General features: G+C 38.1%; 1 protein-coding gene across 12 annotated transcripts in view; it reads right to left on the bottom strand.

Annotated features, from left to right (window-relative positions):
• Positions 1-19,738, bottom strand: part of Mllt10 (MLLT10 histone lysine methyltransferase DOT1L cofactor) — a 172,883-nt gene that overhangs the window by 94,978 nt on the left and 58,167 nt on the right. For 11 of the 12 annotated variants that reach the window (XM_059263632.1, XM_059263626.1, XM_059263629.1 and 8 more), the window contains 2 exons: positions 18,761-18,854; positions 16,377-16,472 (listed from right to left, as the gene is read on the bottom strand). In XM_059263632.1, the coding sequence (XP_059119615.1) occupies positions 16,377-16,472; positions 18,761-18,854 (190 nt within the window). The remainder of the gene's footprint in view (positions 1-16,376; positions 16,473-18,760; positions 18,855-19,738) is intronic. The other variant, XM_059263631.1, reaches the window with a different exon arrangement.

Here is a 19,738-nt window from a genome sequence, read left to right as displayed (position 1 = left end):
AGGATTCTCAGGCAGCCCTAAGAAGAGAATGATCCATTCTGCAAAAATTCCAATACCAGCTTGAAAACCAAATGAGTAAGGCATTTTGGAAAATGTTCCCACACTCAATCCTCCAAGAGTATTCAGCCTACTCCCTGATTTCTTCTACACTCCTCCAAACACTCTTTTTTTTTTTTTTTTTTTTTGGTTTTTCGAGACAGGGTTTCTCTGTGTAGCTTTGCGCCTTTCCTGGAACTCACTCGGTAGCCCAAGCTGGCCTCGAACTCACAGAGATCCGCCTGGCTCTGCCTCCCAAGTGCTGGGATTAAAGGTGTGCACCACCACCGCCCGGATAAACCCTGTTTTTAATAAATGTTTTTAAACTGTTTATTTATTTAATGTGCACTAATGTTTTGCCTGTGTGTATGTCTGTGTGAGGGTGTCAGTTCCCCTGAAACTGGAGTTACAGTTGTGAGCCGTCATGTGGATGCTGGGAATTGAACCCAGGTCCTCTGAAGAAGCAGTCAGTGCTCCCAACTGCTGAGCCATGTCTCCAGACGTCAACCCCCACCTTTTTTTAATCTTTGTTTGTTTGTTTACTATTTTTTGGTTTTTCCAGACAGGGTTTCTGTCCTGGATGTCACTCTGTAGACCAGGCTGGCCTTGAACTCACATAAATCTGTCTGCCTCTGCCTCCAGAGTGCTGAGATTAAAGGTGTGCACCACCACTGCCCAGCACAAACCTCATTTTTAAGCCAACATCTTGAAAGAAATTGGATAAGAGACCCTGAGCTAAAAATAGCTGCTAAACTCCAATTACTGACCAATAGGTAGGTACAAAACCATAAATTTTTATTACAGTTTTAAGCGAATAAATTTTAATGCATCATGCTATAAAGAGTAAATAACAGACTTACAGATACAGGACCACAGCCTATAAGCCACTCTTTATATATTATCACCTATAATATATAGCTACTCTCATATGTGTGTGTATATGTATATGTATAATATTATATTCCATTCTGTTCCTTTAGAAAACCCTGACTAATACAAAAGGGACTAGGACTATAACTCAATGATAAAGTGCCTGCCTCTCATGAATGAAATCATAAATTCAATCATTAATACTTGTTTTTAAGTCACTGAACAAAAATTAAAATATTACTCCCAGCTGAGCATAATGGTACAGACCTATAATCTTAGTACTCAAGAATACAAGTCAGGTGGATCATCTTGAGTTCGAGGCTGACCCAGGCTATGTAGCAAACCACAGCACAAAAAAACCCACCAACGGTATATGCCAAAACAATCCACTGTTAAGACGTCAGAAACAGGGTCACAGAAAATTTAAAGCAACAGGAGATTTTCTGATTAGTGTCAAGGTCATAAAAGATTTGGGGGGGAAGGGGTTTCAAATACTCCAAACACTGAATAGATCTGAGAATACTTTATACAACTGTACATCATGAAACTGAATTAGATCTGGGACCAAGGTTCAAATATTTTTTTTAAGTTTCCCTTGTTTCTATTAAAGACATTAGTGGTTAAAATTTGAACATTGTGGCTGGGCAGTGGTGGCACATGCCTTTAATCCCAGCACTAAGGAGGCAGAGACAGGTGGATCTCTGTGAGTTCGAGGCCAGCCTGGTCTACAGAGTGAGATCCAGGACAGGCAACAAAACTACACGGAGGAAACCTTTCTCAAAAAAACTAAACAAACAAACAAACAAGCATTATGCCAGGAGAACCCTGTCTTGAAAAACCTAAATAAATAGATGGATGGATGGATGGATGGATGGATGGATGGATAATTGAACATTATTATGCCAGGTGTGATGGTGCATATGTTCAAACTCAGCACTTGAGGGATAGAGACAGAAGCTGTGAGTTCCAGGCCAGACAGGGTTACATAGTGACATTCCGTCTTTAAAAAAAAAAAAAAAAAAAAATTAGGGCTGGAGAGATGGTTCAGAGGTTAAGAATACTGGCTGTTCTTCCAGAGGTCCTGAGTTCAATTCCCAGCAACCACATTGTGGCTCACAACCATCTGTAATGAGATCTGGCTCCCTCTTCTGGCCTGCAGGGACACATGCAGGCAGAACACTGTATACATAATAAATAAATAAATCTTTTTAAAAAAAAAAAAAAATTATGGCCAGCAAGTTAGTACAATCAAGCCTAAATACTGAAGTCTCCCTCCAGGACCACACAGTAGTAAGATAGAAGCAACTTAAGCAAGTGGGCCTCTGAGCTCCACATGGAGTGTATCCTGCCTCCCCCGACCCCCCAAAAGAACCTAATGTTTAAATTTTCAGAGAATTACTGATAGATCAGAATTTATAACAACAGTTATTTTGATAATAGTACTGTAATCATATTTAAAATGTCCTTTTATTGCAACTACATATGAAAGTACTAAGGTGTAGTTAATGGTTTTGAAAACAGTTTACATAGAATTTCAGAGTACATGAACCAGATGTGGACAAAAACCTTGTACTCCCAAGCACTTTCATTGCTGAAGCAGGCAGATCTCCTCAAGTTTGAGGATAGTTTGTCTCAAATGAAAGAGAGAGGAAGAGAAGCACACAGTCTGGGAAGAAAAAGACAGCAAAGAGCAGTAAAGTTAAAACGGCAACTGGGCCTGAATGGTACAATCTGTAATTAACTGCAGCACTCAAAATGAGGCAAGAGATCTCAAGTTTGAGATAAGACTAGGCTACATCACATGACCCAGTCTAAAAAAAACAACAGCACATACACACCAAACATTTCCTGCAACAGACCCCACACAGAAACAGTAGGTAATTTCAACACCTCATTCTCATCCTGATGGGGAGTGGGGGCTGCGGGGTGGGACAAGACAAGACAACCAGAAACACATCTTGGTTAATGACATCACAGATCAAATGGACCTCACAAATATCTACACAACACTCTACTCAAACACTGCCAAGTACACATTCTACTAAGCAGCCCATAGAACTTTCTTTAAAATATCATAATAGGACATAAAGTGACAATAAATATAGAAAACAAAAATCACTTCTTGTATCCTATTTGAATAAAATGAGGTAAAACTAGAAATGAACAGCAAGAGAAACCACAAAAAAATAGAAATTCATGGAGAATAAAAAACACACTACTGATTGAATCCTTGAAGAAATCAAGAAGAAAGAGTTTTTTTTTAATTCCAAGAAGCTGAAAACACAGCATATGAAAATCTACTGGATATAATGAAAACAGTCCTAAGAGAAAAGTTATTGCCCTAAATGCTTAAACAATTAAGATCTCAAATAAGTAACATCAGATGTACCTTAAGAAAAACCCAAGCCAAGAATCAACAGACAAAGAGAATCAACTAGAATCAAGGGTTGACTCCTTTCTCTGAAAGAATGAGAACCCAATTTAATCTCCAGTACCCATGTAAAAGGGCCTGAAATCCCAGCACTGGGGAGAGACAGAGAGGAAGGAAGATCCTTGGGATTTGGCAGCCTAGCCAAACCTGTGAACTCCAAGTTTACTAAGAGAGCCCATCACCAAAAGAGAGAGAGAGAGAGAGAGAGAGAGAGAGAGAGAGAGAGAGAGAGAGAGAAAAGAAGAAGAAGAAGAAGAAGAAGAAGAAGAAGAAGAAGAAGAAGAAGAAGAAGAAGAAGAAGAAGGTGGGAAGCAACTAAGGAAGATACTGCTTGACAATGACTTACAGTCTCTAAAGACACAGACACAGATACACATATATACACATATATACACAGAGAAAACTTATTCAGGGAGAAATTAATAAAATAAAAATAAAAAACACAATACAAAGACTCAATGACAGAGTTGACCTTTGAAAAGAGGACTCATAAACCCTTAGCCAAACTACCCAAAAGACAGAAACAGATAACCCAAATTTACAAAAGAGGGAATGAAACACATTACAGCAGATATCAATGAAATTCATAAAATCATTGCAATATACCTTAAAAACTTATATTCCAGGGCTGGGGAGATGCTCAGTCGGTAAAGTGCCTGCTGCATAAGCATGAGGACCTGAGTTTGGATCCCCAGCACCCACGTATGGGTGTACATGGCATGGAGGTGTACATCTGTAACCACAGCACTGGTGGATCGGAGATAGGCAGTCCCCTGGAGCTTATTGGCCAGCCAGACTAGCCGAATCGAAGAGCTCCAGGTTCAGTGAGAGATCCTGTCTCAAAAAATAAGGTGGAGAGCGATCAAGGAAGGCACCTCTACACACATAAGCACACATATGCATGTGAACCTATATGCGCAGGTGCACACACACACATGCAAACCTGTACATACAAATAAAACACTTATTCTCCACTAAATTGGAAAGCCAAAAAGAAGTGGATGTATTTTTAGATATATGACCTACCAAAATGTGACGATTTAAATAAACCTAAAATATGCAGTGAGATTAGTGCAGTAATTTAAATAATTCCCAAATAAAAAAAGGCCAGACCTGGGAAGATCCATTGCTAAATTCCACCAAACCATTAAGCAAGAACATCACTATTTCTCAAACTATTCCATAAAACAGAAAAGGAAGGCATCCTACAAAATTTTTTTTTACAAAGCCAGTACCACCCTGGTAGCAAACCAAATAGAAGCAAGGCGGTTTGGGGGGGGGGGGGAGATGGAGGGAGGGAGGGAGGGAGGGAGGGAGGGAGGGAGGGAGGGAGGGAGGGGAAGAGAGAGGGAGAAGGGAGGGAGGGGGGCAGGGGTGGTTGGGAGGTCATGCACAAGACAATTACTTGTAGAACAATGTCTGTCTTGAATACAGATACTAAACTTCTCAACAAAATATCTGCAAACTGAAACACACCAAAAGAGATCACTCCTCATGATCAAGTTGGCCTCATTCCAGAGATACAGGGATGGTTTAACATACACAAATGATTAAATGTAATGGATTATCTACAATGCTGCAAGGACAGAAATCACATGATCATCACACTAGATACAGAAAAGGTTTCTGACAAAATCCAACCATCCTTTCATGACAAAAGCCTAGAATGGGACATTATCTCAATGTAAAAGGTAATATACGACAAACCTATAGCCAAAGTCATATGAAATGGGGAAACTTCAAAGCATTTCCACAAAAATCAGGTAGACCTTAAAGGCTTAACTAGAGTAATAAAATGAAAAAGAAAAAGGCAGGGGAGAAATACAAATAGGAAAGAGAAAAAAGAAAAAAGTAAAAAATCCTTATTTGCTGATGGTATGATTCTATACATAAAACCCTAAAGACACTTGCTGAAAACTCTTAGATCTGATAAATACTTTCATCAATGTGGAAATAAACAAACAAAAATTAGTGGCCTTGCTATTACTAATAACATGGAAAAAATCAAGTAAACAACTGGGGAGGTAGCCTCGTTGGTAAAATGCTTTCCACACAAGCAAGAAGACCTAAGTCCCATTTCACACAGCCACCACACTAAAAAAGACGAGATGCTTTAGGAATAACACTCAAGGGTGATCTCTGGTACGTACACACACACACACACACACACACACACACACACACACACACACACACACACACACACGGAGAAGGGGGCACTCTAGGGAGAAATCCAGGAGATGGGGAGGAGGAAAGCTGGGGATATTGTATACATACATGAAACTGCCAACAAGGCTAAAAAAAAAAAAAGTTGTTTTTTTTTTTAAAGAAGAATACTAGAGTTATGACCGTGCCTGATCATAAGTTATATCACAGAACCACAGTAACAAAGCCAGCACAGTAGTAGCAAAACAAACATGTCAACACAGAAGAGTAAAAGACCCAGATAAAAACCCACCTAACTTCTGACAGAGATGCCAAAAATACACCTTTGAGAACAGATTAGTGTCTTCAACAAATGCTACTAGGAAAACTGATTATCCATAGGAAGACAAAACTGGACGGTTATCTCTTCTTACCCTACATAAAAATCAATTCCAAATGTATGGAAGGCCATTAATAGAACCTAAACTCTGAAACAGTTAGGAGAAAACAGACCAGTCACAGTGAATTCCAGCACTGAGAAGGTAGAGACAAGTCTAGATAGCCAACCTGGTCTAAATATCCAGTTCCAGGGTAGCCAGGGCTACCTAGAAAGACTAACTCAAAAGAAGGGAGAGAGGAGTAGAGCACACTTCAAGGAACAGGAATGGGTAAGAACTTTCTGCATAGGACTCCAGTAACTCAAGAAATAAGACCAACAACTGACAAGTGGGATCTCATGAAATTCAAGAGCTTCTGCACAGCAAATGACACAGTCAAATAAAGAAACAGTCTATAATATACATCTGACAGGATTAATACACAAAGAACTCAAAAACTAAATGGCTGGAAAGAAGTCTCTGCAGTTAAGAGCACTTGTGCTCTTGCAGAGGTTCAATTCCCAGCACCCACGTGGCAACTCTAACTCCAGTTTCAGAAAATTCGATGCCCTTTTCTGACTTCTGAGAGCACTGGGTACGCACATGGTGCACACATATACATGCAAGCAAAACACTCATATAGATAAAATAAGTAATCTTCTTTAAAAAGCAAAATAACAAGAAATCAAACAAACCAATCAATATATGGGCTAATGCAAAAGATGAGGTACAAAAGGCCAATAAACATGTCAAAATGTTCAACCTCACTAGCCATTAGAGGAATGCAAATTAAAATTAAATTGACAGACTATCTCACTCTAGTTAAAATGGCAGTCATTTAGAAAAGATATAGGCAAAACATCTATAAACATAAAAAGTATGGATCTCCCTTGTAGGGCAAAACAGAAGAGATTTTTAGGGCAGACTGGGGACAGGTAGGGACAGGAATGGGTAGGAATTAGATTGAGGGGAGAGAGATAGGGTGAAGTGAGTACGGGGAGACAGCTAGAATTGGGAGGCACTGGGGAATGGTATGCAAACCTAGTTCGGTGTAAACTTCCTGGAATATATGGTGATCCTAATGAAGACTCCTAGTAATGGGGCATAAGGAGTGTCAACTGGTCATCTCTTGTCGCCAGGCAAGGCTTTTCCAGTGGAGGGACTGGGTTGCATTCAATTGAGTTGTTGGCCAAGTTGTTCCCCGATGGAAATCCCCAAACAACCCAGTCTGTTGCTAAAACAAAGGGTTGCTGCTCTCCACAAACTGACAGCACTACCTAGGAAAACACCCACACAACTCATTCAACATGGAGCCTTACCCCCTACATTCGTCTCTTTGGTGCAGGAAGGTACTCTGCAGGCCACTGAAAGAGAAATGTGGACACCAACCCAGCCACAAAACCTCTGACCTACAATCTGTCCTGCCCGCAAAATATGCTAGGACAATGGTGGCCCAGAACTTGTGGGAGTAGTCAACCAATGTCTGACTTGACTTAAGGCTCACTCCACAAGAAGGAACCCATATCCGACACTGCTGGGGTAACCAAGAACCAGAGACCTATAGTGAAACTAAACACAACTGGTCACCAAAAAGAAAAGAAAAAGGGGGGGGGGATAAAATGACTCCTAATGATATACTCATAGATCAGTACCTTATCCATTCATCAGAGAGACTGCCTCCAGCAGCAGATGGGAACAGATGCAGAGACCCACAGCCAGACATTACACAGAAAGAGAGTCTAAATGGGAGTTCTCCCTCCATTCCAGCTCAGGGAATCCCACAGAAGAGGTGGGAAAGATTGTAAAAGCCAGAGGGGATAGAGGACACTAGGAGAACAAGGCCCTCTGAATCAAATAAGCAAGGCACATATGAATGACCTCACAGAGACTGAAGCAGCAAGCACAGGGCCTACAAGGGTCTGCCCCAGGCCCTTTGTGTATATATTATAGCTATTAGCTTATTCTATTTATGGGACTCCTGACTGTGAGAAAGAATGGGTCTCTGACTCTTGTGCCTGTTCTTGGGACTCTTCCTCCTATTGGGTTGCTGTGTTCAAATTCATTATGATTATTTGCGCTTCATCTTATATTTTGTCAGGTTTGGTGGTTATCTCTTAGAAGCCTGTTTTTTTTCTAATGAAAAACAGAAGGGGAGTGGATCCAGAGGGGAGGGGAGGTGGGGAGCAAATGGGAGGAGTGGAGGGAGGGGAAACTATAATCAGAATATATTGTATGAGAAAATAATCTATTTTCTATAAAAGGAATAAATAAAAAATAAAGAATAAACAAAAAAGAAAAGCCATAAGTTAAAAAGGATTTGTGCCTCATGCCTATAATTAACTGAGGCTTTTAGGAGACTGAAGTGAAGTAAGAGAACAGCCACAAATTCCAGGCTATAGAGTGTGACCTTGTATCAAAAAAGCAATTTTTTAGCCAGGCAGTAGTGGTGCATGCCTTTGATCCCAGCACTTGGGAAGCAGAGGCAGGAAGATCTGAGTTCCAGGGCATCCTTGTCTACAACTTGAGTTCCAGAATAGCTGTTGCGAGATATTTGATTACACTGTGTAAAGATATGTCACTCTGATTAGTTTAATAAAGAGCTGAATGGCCAGTAGATAGGCAGGATTTCCATGCACAGAGGATGCTGGGAAGAAGACAGGCAGAATCTTGAAGAGACGTAGAGGAAACATGGTATGTAGAAGATGAGGTAACATGAGCCATGAGCCATGTGACAGCAGGTAAATTAAAGGAAATGGGTTAATTTAAGATGTAAGAACTAGTTAGGAACAAGCCTAAGTTACCAGCTGAGCTTTTATAATCAATAATAAGTCTCCATGCCATGATCTGGAAGCTGGCTGGCAGGACAAAGATTCACTACAAGACAGCCAGGACTACACAGAGAAACCTTGTCTCAAAAAAAAAAAAAAAAAAAAATTAAAAAGTGGGCCTAGACTGAAGCTAGATGTACAGTCCACACCTACCTGGCAATCATGTGGGCTTAGTTCCTATCCTCAGCACTATGAGTAAAAGCAAAGAGTTGGATATAAAGCCCTTGGGTTGGTGCTCGCTGCCCGAGGATACAGTCTGAAACTAGAATCATTACAGCTCCTCTTAGTCTTAACTTTTCTCATACTTTAGTCTCTCCAAACACACTACAGCCACCCCATACCATTGCTCTTGACCACTCTCTCTTAGCTCTCTCATTATGAAAAAGCTTCAACATCTACACAAGATTCCAAAAAGAAAACACATTTTAAAAAAATGAAATGGGTGCCTGGTAATCCCAATACTGAAAGCTCTGCTGAGACACAGAAAACTAACAGCAACGCAAGGATTCGATTTTCTTCCTCTGAGCCACAGTACAAAGTACTCTAGTTCTCTTATGAGATGAGTAACCCTAAACAAAAGTTAAATCTAGTCAGTCCTAAGTCTGCCACCCAGAAACCTCCACCTTACTCTACAGTGTTTACATTGGCGGAAGCTCCTCTTTCTGCTGCCAACTATTAATAGCAGACTACAAGCAAGGACAAGGCATAATCCCTTCTCACTGTATTAAGAGACATAGACTCTGGCAGACCTACTTGGAACTGACCACATTTCAAGAAATATAGTTTTTTACTTAACAGGATTCAATTTAAGATGTTTAAAATGGAGCTGACATGGTGGCACATGCTTTTAATCCCAGCACTTGAGAAGCAGAGACATGTAGATCTCTGAGTTCAAAGCCAGCCTGGTCTACATAGTAAGTTCCAGGACAGCCAAAACTATGTAGAAAGACCCAGTCTCAAAAAATCAAGACAAAACAAAAACTAAAAAAAATTAAGCTGTTGCAAAAATTTGTATAAATGGCTCAGCATGTATTACACAGAAACTACACATCAAATTATGAATTTTCATCTTTTCTTCGGTTAAGCAATATACAGTACAATTCTCTCTAGAAACACTGGGCAGTGGCAGCAAGCAGCAGCTCCCAGTCAGCAATGAGGATACACTGTAAAACACAGTGTACTGCTACTGTGGTGTTCAACAGGCTGGACGTACACTTCCAACTTCCATTTCCATTTGTGAACCAATCTCAATGTATGCCTCCCTACTTTAAGCTGCAGTGTACCTATAGCACACTCACTAATGCTGGCAGGCTAAACACTAGAAAAAAAAACTGATCAAGGACTGTCTCAGTGTAATAAATAACCAGTGAATCCCAAATAATGACCTACAACTTAGCCTTTAGCAATAATTTTTTAAGACGGAGGCTTGCTATGCATCCTTAGATAGCCTGGAACTCAACTGTGTAGATAAGGCTGGCCTCCAATTCATTGAGATCTACCTGCCTCTGTACTGCTGGGATTAAAGGTGTGTACCACCACACTTAGCTAAGCAATAAATCTTTTCTGAACTTGGAACATTCTCAATATGTTGGCATGTTGCCACAGACGGTAATCTTCTAAATTTCTCAACTCCTCTCAATGGCTATGCTTCTTTTACTTAAGAACAACTAGACATAAATGCTGTGGGATATTCTGTTTGTGTTCTGACAAATAAAGCTTGCCTAGAGATTAGAGGGCAGAGCTAGCCACTAGTTAACCATAGAAGATGGATGGTTGGTGGCTCATGCCTTTAATCCCAGCACTTAGGAGGTGGAGACAGAAAGTGATAACGCAGGGTGGATTCTTTTGGTCAGAGGATCCGGAAAGGTAAGAAGTCAATGGTGGCTGCTCCTCTGGTTCTCTGATCTTTTATGTTATTACCCTGATATCTAAAACTCCTGGTTTTAAATGATAAGATTAGATTTATGCTTCACATAAAACTAAAACTAATTTTATTTTCCTCTAACTACTACTAATTATTGTAATCTATTGACTTTAGACATGTCATTTAGGCTCTCTAGAAAAAGATGGCTTCACAAGTCTTAAATGGTTACATAAACCTTCAAACTGACCAGACCTGGTAGTATACAATTGCAATTCTAGTTCTCAAGAGGCTGAGGCAGGATGGCAAGTTCTGGGCCAGTCTGGTCTGCATAATTAGTTCAAGACCAACCTCAGCTACACAATGAGAGCCTGTCTATAAATACACAAATTCCTACAAATTGGAGTAGGGTAGAAGAAAGGTTGGGTGCAAAAATAAATAAATATAACTTTAAAAATAAATTTTATTTCATGTGTATGCATGTCTTACCTGCATGCATGTCTTTGCACCAGGAGCATGCCTAGTACCTACAGAAACAGAAGGTGACACAGGATCCACTGAAATAGGAATTACAATTATGAACCACAGGGTGGGTGCTGAGAACCAAACCCAGGTCCTCTCCAAGAGTAACAAGTACTCTTAACTGCTAAGTCATATCCCCAGCCCCAAGGTTGGTGTTTTTAAACCTTCCTAACAGATATGACCAGATATTCTTTTTAAATGAAGGGTTTGTTAAATACACAGATGATTCTAATAATACTCCATTCCTACTGATTTCAACTACAATCAAATCTACTGTTCATTTTAAATATCACTTGGTTACTTTAGGAAAGCAAAATTCTATTTCATAACTATTTAACTGCTGTGATTAATTCATAATCCAAATTATTAACAGCTAAATTAAAACCTCACATGCACTATAATCAACTTAGCATGTCCTTTGGTTCCTTTTAAAATATGTCAGATTTTCATAATTTATAGAAATTGTCTTTTATCCAAGGTCCTGTCTCATTATGAGCTTTTCTTCTGCCTTACACTGTTAAGGGTTTAAGTGTCCTTATATATGAACAATATAAAGAACCCCTTCCTCTAATGAATGACGACTGGACAGATAGACAGATAGGGTGACAGCTGTTAAAATAAGTGTGTAAAGAAGGAGGGAAAGATCCGTCTGTATGTAACACTCCCATAAATTCAACTATGTAGACCAGGCTAGTCTGTCTGCCTCTGCCTCCTCTAGTACTATGATTAAAGGCATGTGCCACGACACCTGGGTCTCTTAACCCATTGTCATGAAGCTTTGGTCTTATAGAAGTTCCCTGAAAAAGAAAATCCTAGCCGGGCGGTGGTGGCGCACGCCTTTAATCCCAGCACTCGGGAGGCAGAGGCAGGCGGATCTCTGTGAGTTCGAGGCCAGCCTGGTCTCCAAAGCGAGTTCCAGGAAAGGCGCAAAGCTACACAGAGAAACCCTGTCTCGAAAAACCCAAAAAAAAAAAAAGAAAAAAAAAAAAAAGAAAATCCTGTGTGTTTTTAAATGTTCCTATTAAATTTTTATTGTATTTATTTATTTTTATGTGTATCTGCCTCCATGTATGTCTGTGAACCACATGTGTGCCCGGTGTCCTCCACGGCCATAAGAGAGCATCAGAGCCCTTGGACCTAGAGTTACCAACAGCTGTGAACCAAATGTTGAGTTTAAAACAAACAAAAAAAAAACCCTGGGTCCTCTGGAAAAGCAACCAGTGTTCTTAAACCATCTCTCCAACCCCTTAAATGTTCCTACAGATGTTTTAAAAATGTAGCCCCACCCCACCCCTGAGGATCTATAGGCAGTTAATGGCTGCTGGGGGAGAGAGACATTTTCTCCAGTTGTGCATATTCATGAGTAGCTTATGACCCTATACCTATAAATAACCCTTCATCTATACTCTTATAATCAATCTTAAACTCATCAGGTCATCCTCCCCATCATGCAAAACAAACAAAAAAAAAGACACAAAAGTAGAAGAGAGACCAGTTGGTAAAAGGAAGAGGGAGAGGGACAAGAAAGGATACTGGAGGGTGAAGATGACCAAAGTGTATTATATACATGTGTGGGAAAATATGGTAACATAACCTATTCTGCAAAAGTAATATATGTTAACAAAAATATAGCCAGGCATGGTAAAGCAGGCCTACAGTCCCAGCTTGTGGAAAGCTAAGGCAGGAGAATTATAATTTTGAAGCCAGCTGAACTATAGTGAGACACCATCTAAATTAATAAATAAATTCATTTATAAAAGTTACAAGCTTTCGCCGGGCATGGTGGTGTACCTGGAAGGCAGAGGCAGGCAGGATCTCTGAGCTAGAGGTATAGAGTGAGTTCCAGGATAGCCAGGACTGCACAGAGAAACCCTGTCTTAGAAAAAACAAAACAAAACAAAAAAACAAAGAAGCTTTGTTCTCTGTTTTTTGTTCTGTCTTTTAGTATTAGGGATCAAGCATACACCTAGCACTGACTTATATTGCCAGCTTTCAGATTTAAGTAACTTAGATAACTATTTATCATTAAATGCAACACATGACCAATATGTTTTTAATTTAATAAGAAACATTCTACAACCTACAAAGAATGTTCCATAACAGAGATAAACAAAGGTGGTCCATTTAATAACATTTAATAACATCATTATATCCAGCAGTGGTGGTGAATGCCTTTACTCTAGCACTCAGGAGGCAGAGGCAGGCAGATCACTGAATTCAAGGCCCATCTGGTCTACAGTGTGCGTTCTAGAACAGCCAGATCTACACAGAAAAATCTTGTCTTGAAAAACAACAACAACAACAACAACAATCAATAAAATTAAAAAAAAAAAAAAAAAAACAGTATTATCCAAATTTGCCAATGTCTGCTTGGTGTTGTGTCACATGCCTACATTTCCAGAATTTGGAGGTAGAGGCAAGATCAGAAATTCAAGGCTAGCCTTATCTCAATAACCAGAACAATAAATAAAATACCCAAGTACAGACAGATTGTGAATGTTACATTTCAATGAAATGCAGTCATCTGATTTATAATCCTAGGGGGATGGATATGGGGATGCTTCCAGGACACATTCCTGTGTCTGAAATACTCATTCATGGATACTCAAGTCTCTTACATACAATGTTGTAGCCTTACATATAATCTACTGATATCCTCCCATACAATGATTTCAAGATTATCTGTAATGGCTAATGCAATAAAGTCTATAAACGTTCAATGCAGGTACCATTTTTTCTGTCTAATATTTATCTGTGGTTGCTGTCAGTAGCCCAATCTGGCCTGGAACTACTCAACTGTAGCTAGAGTTTTTCTCTCCGGGTCCTGCCAAGCCCCGGCAGTCCCGTAGGCCACTTATAAAATAAATATACAGACGCTCGGCCATTAACTCAGGCCTACCATTGTCTAGCTCTTACTCTTATACTCGGCCCATTTTTGTTAATCTATATGTCACCACGTGTTCCATGGCTTTACCTGCTGCCTTTACATGATGCTCCCTGGACGGCAGGCTGGCGTCTCCTCCAGACTTCCACCTCCCAGCCTCTCCTCTGTTTGTCCCTCTTATCCTATACTTCCTGCCTGGCTACTGGTCAATCAGTGTTTTATTTATTCACAACATACAAGACATCCCACAGCATTCAACCTCCTAATTTACTCTCTGCATATGGGAATTAAAGGTGTGTATCACCATGCCATGTCTAGACATAAACATCTAAAAGAAAACAGCCAAGTACAGTCCGATGCGGGTCTGTTATTCCAACTACTGAGGAGGATGAGGCAAGATGACAACTTGAAAATAAGGGTTTAAGTGTCCTTATATATGAACAATATAAAGAACCCCTTCCTCTAATGAATGACGACTGGACAGATAGACAGATAGGGTGACAGCTGTTAAAATAAGTGTGTAAAGAAGGAGGGAAAGATCCGTCTGTATGTAACACTCCCATAAATTCAACTATGTTATTACTTAACATCATACTATATTTTAAAAGTCCTACTCCAAAGCAAGCTAGTAAGTTTAATGATAAAACTTACTTTTAACTCATGTATAATACATTCATAAAAAACCTCAACTAATAATAAAATACAGAAATTTGGACTGGGGGTGTAGTTCAATGTTAAGAGTGCTTATTTTGCATGCCGGAGGCCTTGGGTTCAACTACCAGCACTAAAGGAAAAAAAATAAATAAATAAGATTTTACATTGTATGACAAAAAAATTGTTTACCTTTAATATATGCTAAAAGTAAAATCCAAATATTGTTTATAACTCTAAATTCTGGAGCTAAACAAATTTAATTAAACACAATTTTTTAAAATCTAGAATTCCACAATTTATAAAAATTTGGTAAAATACAAAATCACATTCATTTGGGGGAGATAAATGACAAGCACAACCACAGAACTATACTTATTCAACACTGTACTGCATTAGTAACTGTCCTTCAATAACATGATAGAGCATACATTCAAATCAGTATGACCATGCAATGGTCATTTCTAAAACAAAACAATGCTCATGAAATACCACAACTAAAGACCAAAAATGGTAACACATTCCTTTTCACACTGTAATAAGGCCTAAATAAGGCCTACCTACAGAAACTTCACTTTGTGGTTCCAAAAACCTAAATAAAATCACGGTGTCACTTATTAAAACCATAATTAAACCAACTTGGCCATTGTTTTCATCAACAATCCAAGCAATAAACATAATCCTACTGTCGTTTATCACAAAACTACCTCATAAGATAAACACATGCAATTATTAGCTACCAGAGACCTCCAATATTTACATATATAACCCTAACTACGCTAAATTAATTGCACTTATTATTTTGCTCATAGTAAAGGAGCAATCTCAAAACTAAATTTTGAAATTTTTTTAGTATTTAACTTGAAAAAAGGTACAAATATAAAATGAAATCAACAAGTGCTAAAAATAACTATACATAAGTATTTTGTAAATCCTAAGCACTTATAGATATGTTTTATGACCTTATTTTCAAACACTAAATAAAATCTGCAAACATACTCTCAAAACTGGTTCGTATCAACTGTACAAGAACACTCTTTCTCCATTTAAGATACTCTCTTTTATCTTATTTCCATTAAGATAATTCAGAGGGGTTATCCCTTTACTATATATACTGCCAATATATTCTTAAAAGAACCACAAATGAAGTATGAATAGTTCTATAATATTTGCTTTTAATTAATTAAAAATTAATCAGCCTTTAAAGTAAGTAAAAATGTAAGCAGAAAACAGGTAAATCAGAATAAAGATTAGTATTTAGGCAAGATTTAGTATTTTGATTAAAAAGGCAAACAATTCACAAACAAATGATACACTATTTGGTCGCATGAAAAAAAAAAAACATTAGCATCACTGAAAAATAAAAATCAGCCAAGAATATTTGGAATTCAATGTTGTTCTATTACAAAAGAGAAAAGCCGATGAGAAAATTACTTACAAGTGACATAATCAGTTAGTGATACACAGCAACAAACTATCACTGCTCAAGTCACCTCAAGATTTTATAAGATGACCTGTTAACACATGCAAGAAATCATTCTCATGCTGCCAATCAAGTTGTATTTAAATTTTCAATTACAATGGTCAAAACCATATTTACAAATATGGCATTATTTTAAACCTAGTCTTTGATTTAATATTCTACTGGGCCAAAATTTTGCTGAATTTCAATGTTTCCATTTAGCTGTAAAAAAACAATTTTACCTAAAAATATTTTTTTTAATTTTATTAAGTGATGTGCTACATAATTAGCAACAACAAATCCACTTACTTTTTTCTCTTTCTCATGATGTTTATCCTGAGAGTGAGAGGAAGAATCACTTAAACTTTGATCATATGACCTATTAGATCCCCGTTTGCTCTTTTTCTAAAAAAGAAAATATATACATATGTGTATATGTATATAAAAAAATCCATTTTATTAGGCTTAAACTATTTTCAATGTGAAATGTTTAAATGTCAAGTTTTTTTAAAAAAAATCAGTATTTCAAGTTATATAATAGAGTTTAAACATCAATCCACTGCATTATAAAGAAAAAAAAAAACCTAACCTTAAATTTAACATCAATGCCATATTTTTTGTTATTTATTAAGTTGTGTGAAAACAAGCCAGGCAGAGAGGCATGTATCTTTAATCCCAGCATTCAGGGGGCAGAAGCAGGCAGATCCATGTGAGTTCAAGGTTAGCATGGCCTACATAGAGAGAAGACATCCAAGGCTATATATAGAAACCTTGCCCCAGCCCCCACAAAAAAGCTACTATATTTTCAAATAAGCTATTATATTTTTAAAGCTGACTTAAAAGAAAAGAAAAGAAAAGCATTAACCAAAAGGTATATTAAAGAAGAATGCCACTGGGGACAGTGGCACCCAGCTGAAATCCCAGCACTTGGGACACGGGGGGAAAAGTAGATGGCAAGACTGGAAGAATAGGGAAGTAAATATTTAAAAGAGTTGCTTTATGCAAGTAGTAAAGCAAGAAGCATTTACTTTCAATAAATACTGAGAAAAAGTTCTCTAACAGCTTATCTCTACAGATTATTTAGAACAAATTAAGACAAATATCAGTATCAGACCCATGCATTTTTATAAGCATTACTAAAAGCATTACATTTTTCTGTTTAAAATACAGCACTGTGTAATTGAGTATGAAGGTAATAAGAGTTGTTTGGGTACTTACAAGTTGTTCACACTGTAACTAGTTTTAAACAGACTTTAAAAGTGACTATAAAATAACTTCAAGTTCTACACAAGTTATTTTATTAATCAGATGAATTTTTATAACTAGCAATAACACTACAGCAATAATTAGTAATGAGGAAAACTATTTGTATGAATGTCAAAATTATTTTAGTTATTTGTTTGAGATAAGGTCTCATATAGCCCAGGTTGGCCCTCAACAATATATGGCAGGAAGATGACTTTCAGCTCTTTATTCTACTACCTCCCAAGTGCTGGGTGGGTGGGGTTACAAACATGCTACCACACCCAGCTTCAAACTTTCCAATTTTATAATGTCTCAACTTCTTATAAACAGTTCATTTCTACCAGCCATTAAGATATATCAGTCTTCAGCAATGAGTGATACAGATACACACTTTAGGTATAGTCATGTATCATTTGATGAGAAACACCATAACAATGTGCTGTAGTAGGTGATTTCATCAGTTAATAATATTATTTATAAGATGGAGGGAGGGGCAAGGAAGATCTATTCAACAGGGAAAGGTAATTAAAAATAAGACAGTTAAAAACAAAGAAAAAAAACATTGTATATGAATCTACATATTTAAGAACTGAGAAACAGATACTTGAAAGCATTAAAAACTTATTTTTCAAAGGAAAATGGATATAAGTTACATAGAATCCAAAGTTTCTAACCATGGACTAGAGACATGACTCAGCATTTAAGAGTTCTTGTGCTTATAGAGGACCCAAGTTCAGTTCCCAGCACCCATATGGGGCCCACAACCATCCATAACTCCAATTCCAGAATAGCTGACACCCTCTTCTTACCTCTGTGGGCACCAGGCACATTTTGTGGTGCATATACAAACATGCAAGCAAAACACTCACACACATAAAATTTTAAAAAACTTTAAAAACAAAAGAAAACAAAGGCTTCAAAAAGTTTCTAACTCAATCATCCATGTAAGTGTTTAACCACAAAGTCTGACAAAATCTCAAAACCTTCCAAGATGGGTCTAAATATATTTTATCAGGGTGTTTAACCAAGTTACAAAACAGCCTTATTCTGTTTTACTACTTCCTAGTAAATAAAAACAAGGTGTGCCTCTGACAAGTAAGATGGGTAACAGCGCTGCTGCGACAGGAAGATGAGACAAGTGACAACCACAAAATCCAAAGTGATTACTAACAGGAAGTCAAAGCAGCTCCAACATTCAAGAGTTCTCTAACAGTTAACTTTTCCACTATATGATATCCGCTATCCATTACTAGTATACTCTGCTTTAAGTCTTTTAAAATTACTAGTTCTTTCCATTTTCAATAAGAACATGCTAAATGAATTTAATCTTCAGTAAAAATCAAGCAAGAAACTGTGACCATGCTCTTATTTTATGTCCTTTATATGACGGTGTTACCATCCTGTCAAAACCAACCACTACTGAGTACTATGTTGGAAACTGCTCTTACCAGCTTACTAAAGTGGTATTTACAGTAGCCACAGTACTGGACGTTGTCTGCACCGTTCCCTTCTTCTTCGCAAAGCAGCCCAGCAAACTGAGCACTGCAAACAAAAGCCACAGACATCAATAAACCTCAAGCCACGGTACATTTAAGCAAAGAAAATTAACTTTTTGGTATTTTTAAGATAATACAAAGGAAAAAGAGGTACTATAGGGGGGCCAGAAGTCTAGCTCAGTTATGAAACCAGTTGCTTAGCATGAGCCAGGTCCTTGTCGTGCCCAAACTATAAGGGGACAGAAAAGCTCTATTGTAGTGATGACCAGTCACTTTACCTTCACTTGTAAATTTATCATTCTTTAAGACTACGGTATAGTTTATTTACGATACACTCAGCTCTATCATGAATGAAGATATATCAAGGTTTTATGTCACCAAACAGTGATTAAGTTGCTTTAAAAGTGCATTTGCCGGGCAGTGGTGGCGCACGCCTTTAATCCCAGCACTCGGGAGGCAGAGGCAGGTGGATCTTTGTGAGTTCGAGGCTAGCCTGGTCTACAGAGAGAGATCCAGGAAAGGTGCAAAGCTACACAGAGAAACCCTGTCTCAAAAAACCAAAAAAAAAAAAAAAAAAAAAAAAAAGTTGCATTTGATGACACATGCCTGTAATCCCAAGGGCTCAGATATGGGTTGAGCCCAGTTTGAAACAAGCCTGGATAACAATGAGAGCCCTCGAAAACACAGTAAGAATGTTTCATTGATATAACTATAATTTCAAAAAATAAAACAAATGTTAGAAAAATAAACACAAGTGATGAAAAAAGAGGGAGAGAGAGATAACTTCCTTTTCTCTTCCTAATTAGTAGTTCTTACTTTTAAATAAATCAGTGTGTTAGTACATATCAAGGTCTGAAACAGCAATGTGGTAGTGAGGAGAGAGATGCAAACAACGCCTTTTCTTTTTGTGGGATGGCACTGGGGTCTCCC

The sequence above is a fragment of the Peromyscus eremicus genome, chromosome 5, assembly GCF_949786415.1.
Source record: "Peromyscus eremicus chromosome 5, PerEre_H2_v1, whole genome shotgun sequence".
Taxonomy (NCBI): Eukaryota; Metazoa; Chordata; class Mammalia; order Rodentia; family Cricetidae; genus Peromyscus; species Peromyscus eremicus.
Note: the sequence above shows the minus strand (reverse complement) of the source record. Positions and strands in the feature narration are given on the sequence as shown.